The sequence below is a fragment of the Zonotrichia leucophrys genome, chromosome 6 (assembly GCF_028769735.1).
Source record: "Zonotrichia leucophrys gambelii isolate GWCS_2022_RI chromosome 6, RI_Zleu_2.0, whole genome shotgun sequence".
Lineage (NCBI taxonomy): Eukaryota > Metazoa > Chordata > Aves > Passeriformes > Passerellidae > Zonotrichia > Zonotrichia leucophrys.
The window spans coordinates 20,008,677-20,022,729 of record NC_088176.1 but is presented as its reverse complement, the minus strand read 5'-3'; the positions used below and the strand labels follow the sequence as shown (position 1 = coordinate 20,022,729).

The 14,053-nt window shown below is 40.8% G+C and overlaps 1 protein-coding gene across 5 annotated transcripts in view; it reads left to right on the top strand.

Annotated features, from left to right (window-relative positions):
- Nucleotides 1-767: 767 nt before the first annotated feature.
- PPP3CB (protein phosphatase 3 catalytic subunit beta) overlaps nt 768-14,053 on the top strand; it is a 46,375-nt gene continuing 33,089 nt past the window's right edge. For 4 of the 5 annotated variants that reach the window (XR_010440816.1, XM_064716898.1, XM_064716895.1 and 1 more), the window contains exons 1-2: nt 997-1,208; nt 11,818-12,018. Coding sequence is in view for 4 of the 5 variants with exons in the window: in XM_064716898.1 (XP_064572968.1) it covers nt 1,139-1,208; nt 11,818-12,018 (271 nt within the window). In the remaining variant the exon portion in view is untranslated. Of the gene's footprint in view, nt 1,209-11,817; nt 12,019-14,053 lie in introns of all 5 variants that reach the window. The other variant, XM_064716899.1, reaches the window with a different exon arrangement.

Sequence of the window (14,053 nt, the reverse complement as noted above, 5' to 3'; positions counted from 1 at the left end):
AGCAAGGTTAACTCAAGCACTTGTGTAACGTGTCAATTTCAATGTTTTTTTGTTTAAGCCAAAAAGCTTTTCGTGGGAGATCTTCATCTCAGGTGTCACCCTTTTCCCTTGGACCTGAATGTGGCAAGAACCAAGACGTTGCTGGAAACCAGAACTTCTGAATGGCTTTTCTTTCTTAACTTCCTGCTTTCTTGTGTGGAATAGATTGCACAGCTCGGTATAAATAATGCATGTGAACTTTGTTGGTTTGTATAGAATGTAAAGGCCGCGATAACACTGCCCCCGTGTCAGCCTGCGCAGCTTTGGGGGATGAGGGGCGCAGCTCCTGCCGCCGTACCCTGGGCCCTCCATGCTCTTTGGTCCACTCTTGCTCAGCTCCAGGGAGAAGGCAGACAATCTGGCTGAATGATCTGTCACGGGGAGTTTGCCCCAAGCTGTGCCCAAACTCTCACTGCGAGGGAACTTCTCTTTCCTCCTTCCTTTCCTGCCAGGTTTGGCTCTGGGTCACTTTGTGTCGTGCTGGCCCCCCTGAGGGCACGGCCGCGGCCCCTCGCTCTGCGCTGGTTCCCGGTGGGAAGCGAGGGCCTCGCCACCCCCCAAGCCCGCTCCCCGGGCTGTGCGGCCCTCGGGGCGGCCCTACGGAGCTCTCCAAGGTGGCCGCCGGCCCTCGCCCGCGCGGCTTCGCTGGGGGCCGGGCCATCCGCCGCGCCTCCCCCTCGGCCCCGGCCTGGCGCCCGCCCGTCCTGGGGCGGGGGCGTTCCGGCCGCCTCGCCCGCCTCCGCCTGCTGTCCGGAGCGCGCCGGGAGGTGTCGGGCCGCATTCCCCGCCCCGCCCCGCGCCGCCGCCCCGGGTCGGGCGGGAGTCTCGCCGTGGTCCCGGTCGGGGCCGGGAGCTCCGCGCGCTCCCGCGGTACCCGGCGGGCGGCGGCGCGGTGCATGCCGGGCCCGGGGCGGACCGTCCCCGCGCTGCGCCAGGAGCCGCGAGCCGCGCCCGCCGCCATGTTCCGCCGGGCCGCCGCCGCCCGGCGCCTGTAGCCGCCCCCGCCCGCCCCGCCGCGCCCCACCAGCCGCCGGCGGAGGGGCGGACGAAGGCGCTGCCGCGCCCAGCAGCCGCCGCCGGAGCCCGGCAGCGCTCAGCGATGTCCGCCAAGGAAGGGAGCAAGGTGCTGCTGCTGACGCCCCACGCCACCAGCGAACGCGCCGTCAAGGGTGAGCGTCCCGCTGTCCCTCAGAGGGAACATGGCTGCGCGGCGCGGCGGGGCCGTGACCCCCGCCCGAGCGCCGGGGCCCGCCTGGGCGCGGAGAGGCGGCCTGGCCGTGGGCAGCGTTGCCCTCCATGTGCGGGCCGGGCTGCCCTGGCCGCAGGTGGGGACGGGAGGGCAGCTCGGCACCTTGCGGAGGCGTGGGATGCCCGCACGGGCGTGGGAGTATCCGGGGTGGGCGCTGCTGCATCGGGGGGACTGAGCTGGGCGCGGGCGGCCTGTGAGGGCGGCGGGGCTGCGGGGGAAGCGGTGGCCGCGGCCTGCGGGCCTGGCGCGTCCCGCCCGGATGCGCTGCCCGAGGGGCGTGCGGGGCTGACCGGGCGCCCCGGCCCTCCCGGGGCCCGGCTCTGCGGGGCTTTTCCGTTGCCTGCCAGGAGAGAGCTCTGTAATTGCAGCCGCTGTCAGCGCCGGGGAAGAGCGAATGGGAAGGTGCTGCCGCCCGTTCGATTGGCTGCTGTTCTCAGGTTCCAGTTCTGATGGAGAAAATTCACCTTGATCTATTTCTTTGTGGCCTTCTTTGGTAATCTCGTGGGGAGCCACGAAAGGTCAAACGTTATACTTCTTAGGAGAAAAAGTAAAGCATTTTATGGTAGATACATCCATCTAGAACTAGGATGGTCTAGCGACCAAAATGGTATAAAATAGTTATTTTATCTGAACCCTGAGAAGTGTGTCATTTTAGTTTTTGTGAGGAGAATAATCCTTTGCAGCCAAAGCATCCTGAAATATGCGTGATAGACCTAAATTGATAGTTAAGGGTAGAGCATAGGTAGTGCTTCAAAGAATTCCTAGGTTGTATTTACTCAGGTTGTGCACCATTTTATTTTGATCCCAGTTTTCGTGTTGCACTGTATTTGGTGGTGTCAGTGTGGACAATTGTTATGGCAGGCCTGGTTGGAAATCTCAGGTGTACACAAGAGTCTGCTTTTAAGATTGACATTCCTAGGAACACAGGGTCTGACTGAGGTGGAAGGGGTGCACATCTAGTTGTTTAACTTGTTATGTTACAGGGGGCCTTGAGAAATGAAAAGGATGCATTTGTTCTCAGCAGGTGTTAATTAAAGCCTTGGAATCCCATTGGAGGTTTTGAACATTGGCATGTTTTCTAGAAAACTGGAAAGCTTTATTAGCAATAAGTTGTTACTCATTTGAATTGCTTAACCTGTTGATTTGTTTAAACAAATTGCAAGGGTAAAAGTAGAAAATGTTAAAACCAGTCTATTGGAAACCTGTACTCCTTAGTGCTACTTCAGTGTGTGGTGTTTAGACCTGCTGAATTTTGTACCTTTACTGCAATTTGTGGTAAGAAGTTAAGTTCTTCAAACAATGGGAGAAAATCAATAGTAAGTGATCAGGTGCTTTAGAACACAGTGGAAAACCTGCTGATTTCCAATCACTTAATAAGTCAGCTTGTCACAATGTGACCTGTGCATCTGATTGTTTAAATTCTTTAAGCCTTGCTTCATTCTAAGCAGAATTATTGCCTGAGTTTGCAGTATTTCTTTGAACCTGGGTGTTAGGATGCAGAACTATTGTATAGGTAATGTGTATAGATAATTTGTGTAGGTAATATTGTATTGTATGGGTAATCAGTCTTTGATGGCTTCATCTGACAGGATTGGAAGCAGTTCCTATAGCAGCATTTTTCTGCTCCTTCTGTTGACCTGTCCTCTCCACCCCGTCATGCTGAATCACTGGCTGCTGGAGAAGGCCTGGCCAGTTGTGCCAAGCTCTCTGTGTTATTGATACAAAGGACAGGGTGCTTTGGTTTCTCCTCCCCCATTAGGTGCAGTGCAGTTGGAAATACTTTTTTTAGACAGTGACCCCAGAAGTGCAAGATTGCAGGTTATGTCAGTCCTAAGTGGGAGTATCTGTGCAATTTGTTGAAACCGTGCTAAGATGTGACAACTGTGTCACATCCCTCTTCACAAACAGATGCATTGCCTCTTGCATACCGAGAAACATTCACCATACTCTCTCCTATTATACAATGAATAAGTCTTTTATAATGTCTCAGATTCTTAAGAAAAGCCACAGAGAAAATGTAGTAATATTATCTGGTGTATCTCTATATTGGTCCATATTTCTGCTTTCATGCTTTCTATATGCTGTGTCTTTTGGGGAGAAAATTTGAATTCAGGACCTAAAGCTTGCTGTTATTTGCATTATCTTGATTTTATTTAAGTTTTAATTTCTTCCTTTGTATCAGTGGAAGAGGGGGATAAAGAACAGAATCAATTAAATTTCAGAGGCTGTGCGAAATTGAATTCTTTGCCATTTATAATATATGTTAGCAAAAGTGGGCAAGAGATGCTCACCCAAGAGGCAATGACTGAATTACTGTATCATCAGTAACTAGTTTTTTCTAATAAGGTAGGATAATGATTAGGATGTGTCCCCCTTCATATTTTGACTTGTATATTTAGCAGTTGATGGGAAGCACAGATATGTAGAGAAGTATCTGAAAGGCTGACAGATTTATTATGTCATATCAGATAGATATATACAAAATAAACATAAAAATAGCTTTAAATATGCAGTCTAGCTGTGTTGTCTAGCATATCTTTCCAAGTATGAATTTTCTCATCAAAGGTCATTGATTGCTTTTGAAGTGTATAAAAAGCTCAAATTTTCTCTTACATGGCTTAGTTAAATTGCCTAAGTAATTTGTACTTACCGAGTTTCCTGTAAGTTAATGGTTAGCTGTGGAACTGAAAAACTGTCTGAAGTCAGCTTTTGGCATTTGGTTCCCAAAAGGTGTCTTGTGATGAGGCTTTTGTTACTGCTATATATATTTTTTTTTCCCAAAGAGCATGAGAAAATGTACCTGTTCTGATTCACTGTTTTCTAAGGCACCCTGTCCATCTTTGAAGGATACTTAGTGTTTTACTGTCTTGTGAAACAAATCAGTTCCCTCTATTATGTTCTGTCAAAATCTTTTTGCAATGAACTGTTCTTGATACTTAAATGCTATATCTGATTCTTTGGGTTTGCCTTTTTTTAGATGAGAATTGACTGACTGCAGTCAGCTCACCTCACCTTTTAGCCATGTGACTTTCAAACTTGAAATTTGTCAATGTATCTTTGCTCCTGAAACAGCTGTTTCACTGCCTTGCAGTAAGGTACTTCTCCCTGCTAGGGATGAAGGAGAGTTTGGAAGCTCACGCTGATGCAGTGGCCCTGAGCATGGCAGGGGTGAGCCTTGATTGCTGTTTTTTGAGAGGTTACTAAACACAGACACTCTGCTTGCAAAGAATTTGTTGCTTTGGTGATAGGTATACATGAAACAGTCTATATAATGTCTGTCTCCACCAAGTGTATCATGTAGCATACAAGCATGGTGCTCTTTTCAGCCTTTCCCTGGCTCTTGTGGGTGGTTAGAGCCCAGAGCTGGGCTTGGGAGTTCCCATCCTCCCAGCATTACTGGGCCCTGTGGGTGTGCTAGGCCTTGGGACACAATCCACGGGACCTTGTCATGCTGACCTAATGCTAAATTTGGAGATTCTGTCTGTTCTTCTGGAAATGGAAAGATTCCTTTGTTTTGGATAGAAGTCATGGTACAGTCTGATTGGCAGACTGTCATTTTGGATATTAAATGAAAGCTTATTGAAACAACTCTTTAGAGAAACCCAAAGAAATGTAACTCAAATCCTTGAGTGAGCAGGCTCTGAAATAAAGGCTCTAATAGCTACTTTTGAACAATTGCGCCTATGTGAGGAGAAAAAGAAATCATTGCAGTATTTAAATTTATAATTCAGAGTCTGGTTTTAAAAAAAGGTAAAAAGTCAACCGGCAGCATGAAGCCTGTTTTAAAAATTTTGTAAGGCACTTATGCTGCTGGCCAGATTCTAGGATGATCCAGAGAAGCAGCAGCATGAAGAGAGTATTGAAGGGTCATATTAAAAAAAAAAAAAAAATCACAATTTTGTTTTGGGGGAGAGACAATGGAATGGAACTGAATTCTGGCAAGTAAGTGTTTGACTGGTCTTTTTTTTAGTTTCAGGGGATGTTTAGAGGGAATGAATCTTGAAATCACAACAGCAAAACCAAAAAAACCTCACCCAAAAATGGAAGCCTTTTTCAATTTCAGTAGGGCAAATTGGCAGTTGGGGGCTGGGAAGGTAAGGCCAGAGCACAAAAATCTGGCAGCTGCTCACATGTGTGTTTATTTTGTAAGGAACTAAGGACTCTTTCACACATGAGTCAGTTCTTATTGCTGAATGGATCAAAGAATTCTCACATTGAAATGTAAGTGGTTTCAAGATTCATCAACGAAAAAAATGTTCCCAAAAAGTATCTCAAGATCAGGAGATGTTTGTCTGGTGGCTCTAAAGGAATTCCTTGGGAGTTTTGGGTGCAAAACTGTTTATTTTCCATAGCCTGTGGTGTAACTCGTCTTCTGAGTTTGGGAGATGGAGCATGGCTGCATTTAAAAAAAAATCGGGAATTAACTGGACACCTGTAAATCAATAATTTAAACATATTCATAGCACTTGTAAGAAAAAGTGGTCTAGCTATGTACCCAGGAAATACAGTGTTAAAGAGGAATTGGTACAGGTTTCATAGATGAAATTCAAGAGAAATTGTTAGAATATTTTGAAGAAGCCAGTGAGCTTGTTGATCCAGGCAAAACTATTAATCATGTTTCTTCACTGAAGTCTTTAAAGTAAGCAGAAGAGGAAATATCCTCTTCTGGATCAAAGTCAGTTAGGAGAGAAAGGATGTTAATAGGTGATAAACTCCCATGGTGGAGGGAGGTTGACATCTGTCATGTGTGCTCTTTAAATGTGTTGACAGGTTCTTTAGAAAACAGAGTGAATGGCAAATAGTAACACCTACCCAGGACAGCTGACTTGCAGAGATGCTTCAGTAAGCTCTTGTAGGCTGAGTGCTGGGTAAAGAACTTGTAGGAGATGCTGTTCAGAGAAAGAGCAGACTCTACAAAGGACAGAATAATTATTTTTTAAACATAGGAGGCAGTGAACTTGGGAAATAAATATTAGGATCTATATGGATGACATTATGAAAATATTAATGCAGTGGCAGTCAAGTTCTTTTTTTAGACAGTCTGATAAGAATTCAGGGAGAATTAGATGGCCAATTTAGAAAAAAGAGATTTCGCCATCATGCCATTACATGTATGTTGTGCTGTACGTGCCTCTTGAACAACAACATGTAATTTTGTTCCATCTTTCTGGTTTTCTTTTATCTAAAGATATGTTCAGAGGCAGAGAGTGGCATTTGGGCAAGGTGGAGTGACAAAGTTGACAAGTCTCTGACTTGGAAAAGGAGTGGTTGAATAGAGTATAGAGTTAGATATTTCTTATCTTATGAATGATATTTAATGGAAAAGTTGAATAGGAAGCTACTGTAATTCTTGTCACCCTGTGAAAAGGAGAAATGCAGTACCAAACAATAGAAGATGTGAAATACCTTTTCATGTAACATGTAATTCAGATTGTGGAATTAGTAGTAAGAAGGTGCAGTGGAGGCAAAAGCTGTGAAAATGTCTCTTCAGAATTTGGACAAAATAGTGGAAAACAGTTCTAGCAGTGGTCATAAACATGGTGGTCTGGAAGAAACTTTAGAGAAAATCCATGAAGCACCTTGTTTCAAAAACAGAGTATGGAGACGGAAAGCTCTATGCATCCATCATTGCATTTAAGCACTATGTAATCTTTAATATATATATTACATAGTGTGGCCATTTTAAGGGCAGGAGTATCTTTAAATACTTTTCAAAGAAATACTTGTGTTTTTCCTGTGAGGAACTTGTAAAAACGTCAACCAAGTTAGTTGAAAAACTACACAGTATAAAAGATGAATGAATGTACCATGGCAAACAAGATATATCAACAGTTTCATTTGAGATTTAAAATTTGATGAAACTTTTGAGACTACAAGTACATGATAAGTGAGAATGAAATAAATAGTACCTTTAGTGCTGTTGTAGGGTTTCAAGGTTTACAGGGCCATTTTCTTGCTTTTAAGATGCTGGTTGGCATAGCAGGAACCTTGCATTCAAAGAAACTTTGGGATAGTTTTGGTAATCTGCAATAAATGGACTTTGCTGTATTTATGCTTTCTTGCTTGAGGCGAATAGGGTAACTTGTGGGTTTTGTCAGCTTTTGATTGTAGCTTTCTGATTCCAATAGATGTGCCTGTGTATTTGTGCTTATCTAGTATTTCCAAAGTTGCTGCTCCACAGACCATCTGTGATGCCTTTATGCTATTTCTTTTCAAATCTGTTCTGCCAGTGCAGAAGAATATTTGGATATATTCTGTCCTCATAGCAATTATGGATGCTGCATCTTTTCCTTCTGTGGAGATACTGGCAGAGGTGTGAAAACTCCAGGGACAAATTGAAAGATGTAAATAGGTGTTAGGCTTTGTGATTCTTCTGAGTGACAATACACAGACAGCAATGCATTTATGAAACCAAAAGACCACAAAAGGTGGCTAAGTGACAGAAAACCACAGACCATTGGCAATATCATGGTAATAAACCTGCTGAGAAAATGAAGAATGCTGGCCTTTCTTTTCACAGAGCACCATGCTTGTATGCTACATGATACACTTGGTGGAGACAGACATTATATAGACTGTTTCATGTATACCTATCACCAAAGCAACAAATTCTTTGCAAGCAGAGTGTCTGTGTTTAGTAACCTTAGTAATGTGAGGTGAGACACTTCATCGATAAAATCAAAAACATTCTTGAAACAGAAAATGCAGTCTGGGATATTGAGCAGGTTTTAACAGCCAAAATTAAATTCATGAAACATGCCATGGGCTTCTGATGATAGAGGAAGAATGGCTACTTTTCTTTCACTGTGAGGGAAAAAGAATTTTTTAAAGTTTTACGGTCATAAGAACAGAAACAATTTTGCTTGTGAAAGTAGAGTACCTTCTGTGGTTGATCCCTGATGCTTTTTCTTACATTAGTCTAGGGGCTTTGATCTCATCTTGTTTCACGAGCCTGTTCCAACAGGGTGTCTCTTGATACAAGCCAGATTTACCTGAGGTTATTACAATGGGCATAGGTATCAGTGTGCTTTAAATTTACAGTATCTACATGTAAAATTTTATTAGCAGCTACTGTTGTACTTAGTTACTAGGCAATGTGAGATCTGCTTTGGGTCTGGAGGTGGTGTTTGTGTGAGTTGCCATATTGCACCTCTCAGCAGGGATTATTATATTGGGTAAAGTGCAACACTAATGTTGTTTTTCTGCTTTGAACTTCTTACTGTGTCATGGGAATTGATCCTTCAGATTGCTGCTAATCTTTGAATCTCCACAGCATGCTTTATTGTAAGGTATCCATGTGCCCAGAGGCTTGTAGAAAGTCAATGTAGAATTAAGTTTTGAGGTTTTGCTTTCTATATCTCTTATTGATACTGCAGTACAAAGGAAAGGTGATTTTTTCCCTCTTTGTTTATGCCTATTCAATTAGCAATAAAAAGCCATCAAAATATTTTCATTAACAACATGTTTTTTTCCTCAGCTCTATTTTTTACATTGTCTGATCAGTATATTAAAATTGTATCATTTGTATGTATTTTTAAAGTGAAATTGATTAATTGTGACTAGTAAGCAATGGTTTGTTTTAGAAAGTCTGGTCTGTGCTTGTAAATCATTATGTGTTGCATTTGTTATTAACATCTATGCTTTCACTGATAAGATATTGCAGTGTGTATTAGATATTCATCTTTAGATACTTTTCTATTGTTTAGCTTGGCTGGGAGTGGAAGAAGAGAATCCTTTAATGCCCAACACCATGTAATTTCCTTAGGGTAACTCCTCTTAATTACCGTTCTGTTTCAGTCCCGAGAGCGCAGGTTGGGCACAGACTTTGAAACGTGGATTATATTTGTGTCTTGGAACACATCATGCTGCAATTCTTTTTCCTTAGGCTATAACATTCTATGACTACTTCATCAAAGCTTTAATTAAACCCATTAGTTTGCAGAAATTGTCTACATGCTTCAAAAATCCCCATCCTTAACCTATTAAAAGCAGTTGTAATATTTTTCAAAGGTATGCACTCTAATACAGTGTTAACTTTTGCTGGAACAAAACTCAAAGTATAAAATGGAAACAGTTTTTCTAAAATGTGTTACTTTTTATTTACTGGGTGATGCAGATCATGACTAAAATCTTTAGCCATATTTTATTCTGCCTCTCTGAAAATTATTTTTAAGAAATCCTTCTTGAGCAATGGGAAAATACATGTATTATGTGAAAAGGATTTTGTTAAACTCTGAGGAACTAGTTTTAAGACTTCATTTTTTCATGAGGCAAATATAACTTCAGAGATCCTTAATTACTTCTCATACCACAGTTGTGGCTTGTGGGCATTATGGATAACAAACCCCCGGATACAGAGTTTTAAATCTCAGTCTTCATAAGTATATTAATTGAAATAATTTGAGACAGATCTTGACACTGGAGTAAAGCCTCCTAGAGAATATAATTCAATAGACAAAGTCAGAGCTTTATTTTGTTTGTAGATACAAGAACTTTATTAAGAGAAGAAAATTTCATTTACCATGAACTTAAAACCCCTGAAGTATCTGAAGTGCCATAAGGAAGAGGTCTTAGTGAATTCTGCAGCCGCTGGTGGTTGTAGTAAGTTAGCAATGATTTGCATTTAGGAGAATGAAGAACGGGTGGTCCCCTCAACAGACCCTGCATCTACCAAAGAAAGCTTCCAAAAAGAACAAAACAGTCATCTTCACCTTGGTAGATCTGAATAAAACTAGGATTAATGGAGCACAGCTTTTAAAAAACTGTGTCTTGGAGGTCACTGACTTTGGTTGTGGCAAGGTGTGTGAGATCTCTAATGCTTTTGAAGGAATTAAAGCAGGAGAAATCTTCTTTTTGAGTTGTCTGGTCTCTCCTGAAAAGATAAGCTCAACTTTGAATTGCTGAAGGCCCACAAATTTGGGCCCACAAATAATGTATTAAAAAAAGTGGGGCAAGAAAGAGCCTAAAACTGATTCATGTACAGATTGATAAAAACTTCCAAATAATGTAAAAAATAACATTAAGAGAATCTGAAAGTTAGAAAGTAAGTTCAGAAAAGCAGTTAATATTAGATCTGATGCTTGCCTGGTCATAATTAAGTGCTTCTAAAAATTAGATAAATTTATTTTGTCAGAATAATTAATTTCTCCTCTCAGAACCAGATTTGTGGTTTTAAATAATTGTATGTGGAATAGGAGTGATTGTCTTTGGATATCTTAAATAAGTTAAGTTTGTTAACATTTGGACTACATGGAATTTTAGCATTTCTGAGTGAAACTTGAATTGCTGATAGGGGAGGCTGAAGGAAAGGCATAAAATTTTTCTTTCATTAATCGAATCCTTTATGTCCACAGAAAAGTGGTGAATTTGTTCTACAATATGTAGGGACACATTATGCTGATTTTTGCTACATAGAAACTTTAGTAAGAGGAACAGTAGACATATCTGTAGTTTATCTTCCAGAAAAATTTATGTATATGATTTGGGCTTCAGGTGTTTTATTTTTACTCCTCCATAAAGCAGAAGGGTAGCAATGTGTTAGTAGTAATCTAGAAATGGATTTAAATGAAATCAGGGAGTGTTTCAGTATCTAAGCATTGATTTTTTGAATGTAGTGCTTAACTTCAGAGAGTACGAAAATAAATATAAATACTCTATCTACAAGTGTATTCATGCCACTAGTTCTTATCTCTGAGTAGATGTATTCCTCCTATTTTTCTCTTTTAACACAGAGTATTTAAATGGTGAGAAACAGAATGGTTTTGCTTCTGTTGTAGTTAATTCTCTCAGCAGCAGAATGCTTGAGGAGAGGACAGGGGCAGATGAGCTTTATTTCCTGTAACATGCCGAGTGCCATGACATTGCTTAGTGGCATTGAAGTGTTGTCTTTTTCCATGGCTCACATCCATATTTCACTTGTGCAGTAACTGAACTGCTGCAGATTGCCAGATGTGCTGTCTGGGCAGTTGCTGAGCCTGCTGTGGTGCCCACCCACTGCTTACTGACTCCTTTTATTTGTAGTCTTTTGAACAGTGTTGGATCCTTTTCTTGCTAGCTTTGCATTTGTTTTAGTGGTTCTTTTTGTTTGTTTGAGGTTTTTTGCTGGGTTTTTTTCTCCTGAGGCTTTGATGATGGGATAATTTTTGATGTTGAAAGTCTGAGTAGCTATTAAATGGATAATCCTGCGTCACCAGTAGTTCATGAGTCCTTCAGGGAATGGTGGTATAATGGAGAGAGATTATTTCCCTTTGCAAAGTCAGTTTTGACCCTTCCAGATATTGTACATATTACTATGCCTTCTAACTCTGTTTTATAATTTCTACAACCTTGCATAGTAGAGATGTTTATTTTTTTAAATACAAACACAGCACTATTCTTTCCAGATTTTAATGATGGTGTAAAATTCCTTGGTGAAAAGACAAGTTTGCTACTTGGGCTAGCAGCTATTCCATGATGGATCCCCATTCCTAGATGGACTCAATTTTTCAAATTGAGTGTCATGACTACTGTTTCTTCTTTTTAAATTTTAGCTGTCCCTTTCCCACCAACGCATCGCTTGACATCTGAAGAAGTGTTTGACACAGATGGAAGACCAAGGGTTGACATTTTGAAGAACCATTTGATAAAGGAAGGTCGAGTGGATGAAGAAATTGCACTTAGAATCATCAATGAGGGTGCTGCAATATTACGGAGGGAAAAAACTATGATAGAAGTTGAAGCTCCAATTACAGGTAATATTTCTAGGTAATTTCATTCATAATTAAATTTGAAAAAGCCAGATATTTTCAGTAGTAGAATTTGTCTTCAAATTGCTGAACAAAAATTTCTCTGTTAGTCCTGCTGAATTATCCCTCACAACTGCATTTGCTTAACAAATGAAGGCATTAAACCTATCAAAAAACGAGTAGGATTGTCATTAAAATTGGGAAAAAAGAAGGAAGTAGTTAAATGCTGTTGAAATATGAATTTCTATTTCCTTCAATATTATAAGTAGGAATAAAGGCATCTACCTGAACTCAGGATAATTCTGAAATCTAAATACGCTCATGATTATGGTTTGAAACAGATACTGTGAACTGGGACTCTTAGTGAAAAATACACCTTTATCTTGCTCTGTAAGTGAGACTGGTGACTGCATGGAAAACCATGTTCTTGTGAGAGCAGTGGTACTGATAGAGATTGTTTTAGCATCTTTGACACAAGGGCCAGAGCCACTAGGATACAAAACTGACTTTTAGGGTTTTCTTCAGTATTTTCATAGTTGGAACAGTTCTGTTTCTGTTTGACCTGGTGAAAGGTGGAGTTGGTGTAGTTTAATACTTCTATTTATAAACAGTCTAGACTCATAGAAAGTAGCTATGTTGCATGTCTGTTATTCATGATAATGAAAGTAGATTTGCTTTTTATGTTCAAATCACATTTTCTTTAATCTGAACATGTTTTCTTCTGAATGGACTTACATAAATTAAATTAGTGTCTGCGAGCTTCTTTTAGGGCATCAGCTTGTTATTTGTTAGTATTGGGTAAATTAAAACTTTACATATTGTTGCTGACATTTTGAAAAAAATGAATGATTGAAATGGTGGAAACTACTAAGTGGCTGACTGAGCTCGGAGTCCTTTGCAGTTCCAGATAAACTCAGAATTAAAGTTTGTTTAGCATTCTTATATTTCTGTATATACAGGTAATTGGTCTATTGGCAATTTAAAAAGGAGGGAAGTTTTTTCAGTGTTTGAGTAGAAATCTTAAGAAAAGAGACATAAAAGAGTGCACATTCTATTTAGTCTCATATTTTATAGATTGTGATGACAAATGGTCTGCTCTAAGCGAATAACAACCTTTATATAGTGGTGTGCCATATCCAGTATTTCTTTCCAAAATTAGGACAACTTTTTTCCCCAAAGATTTTACTGATAAACTCTAAAAAGTCAGGACATGCTATTTGTCAGTTGATCAGTGACTTTGTGCATCAAGGAAAGGCATAATCTCTCAAATTCCTGTTGTTACCATTGACACCTTATGCAGAAGTGAGAAGGCAGCTCCTGACTTCCATTGACCTGGGAACTCCTGTGGGAAAGAGGAGATAGGAGCAGTTGTCTCTTTCATGCATTTTTAATTACTTTTTTAAGGTTGTGAGATGACCTGTTTTGCTGTATGCTCCCTAAAGACTTCCCATCTGCTGCTATCTTTGGCACATCTGCCATTGGTTGCTGACCACTGGCCTTGTCCCTTCTCATATTCTAAAAACACAGGAAAAATCCACTGTTGAAATAATGAACATGGTTATTTGAAGGAGAAAAGTAACTCAGCAAGGAGAAGATATGATTTTAATAAAAAGTATGTTAGTCTGACTCAGAAACAAAAGTACACTCCCTGGTTTTGTTCAAGTTCACGTGAACTCAGCAAATTGTTGTGAAGCAGCAGGCATTTTCAAATACACATGCCAAGGAGAATTTACAAAGCTACTTAAGGAGCTGGGGGGGACATTAAAGAGGTGCTGACAGCTTTCAAGACCTCAGTCTCAGTGCATTAAATGTGTTGGAAGAATATGCCCCAGTCTCCTGGACTCAGAGCTGTATCATCAGTATTGTCACAGGTAGTGAAGACAGCATCTTAATGAAAAGCAAAGGGGGAACCTTCAAAAATTTCTGTTATTCCTTCTTTATACCTGTCTTTCTTCTTAATTAGAAGTACTTTGTGGATGTTAACTATAATTGGTAACTTTTCCTTTAGATTTTTTTAAATTAATTCGAACAAAATTTTTGC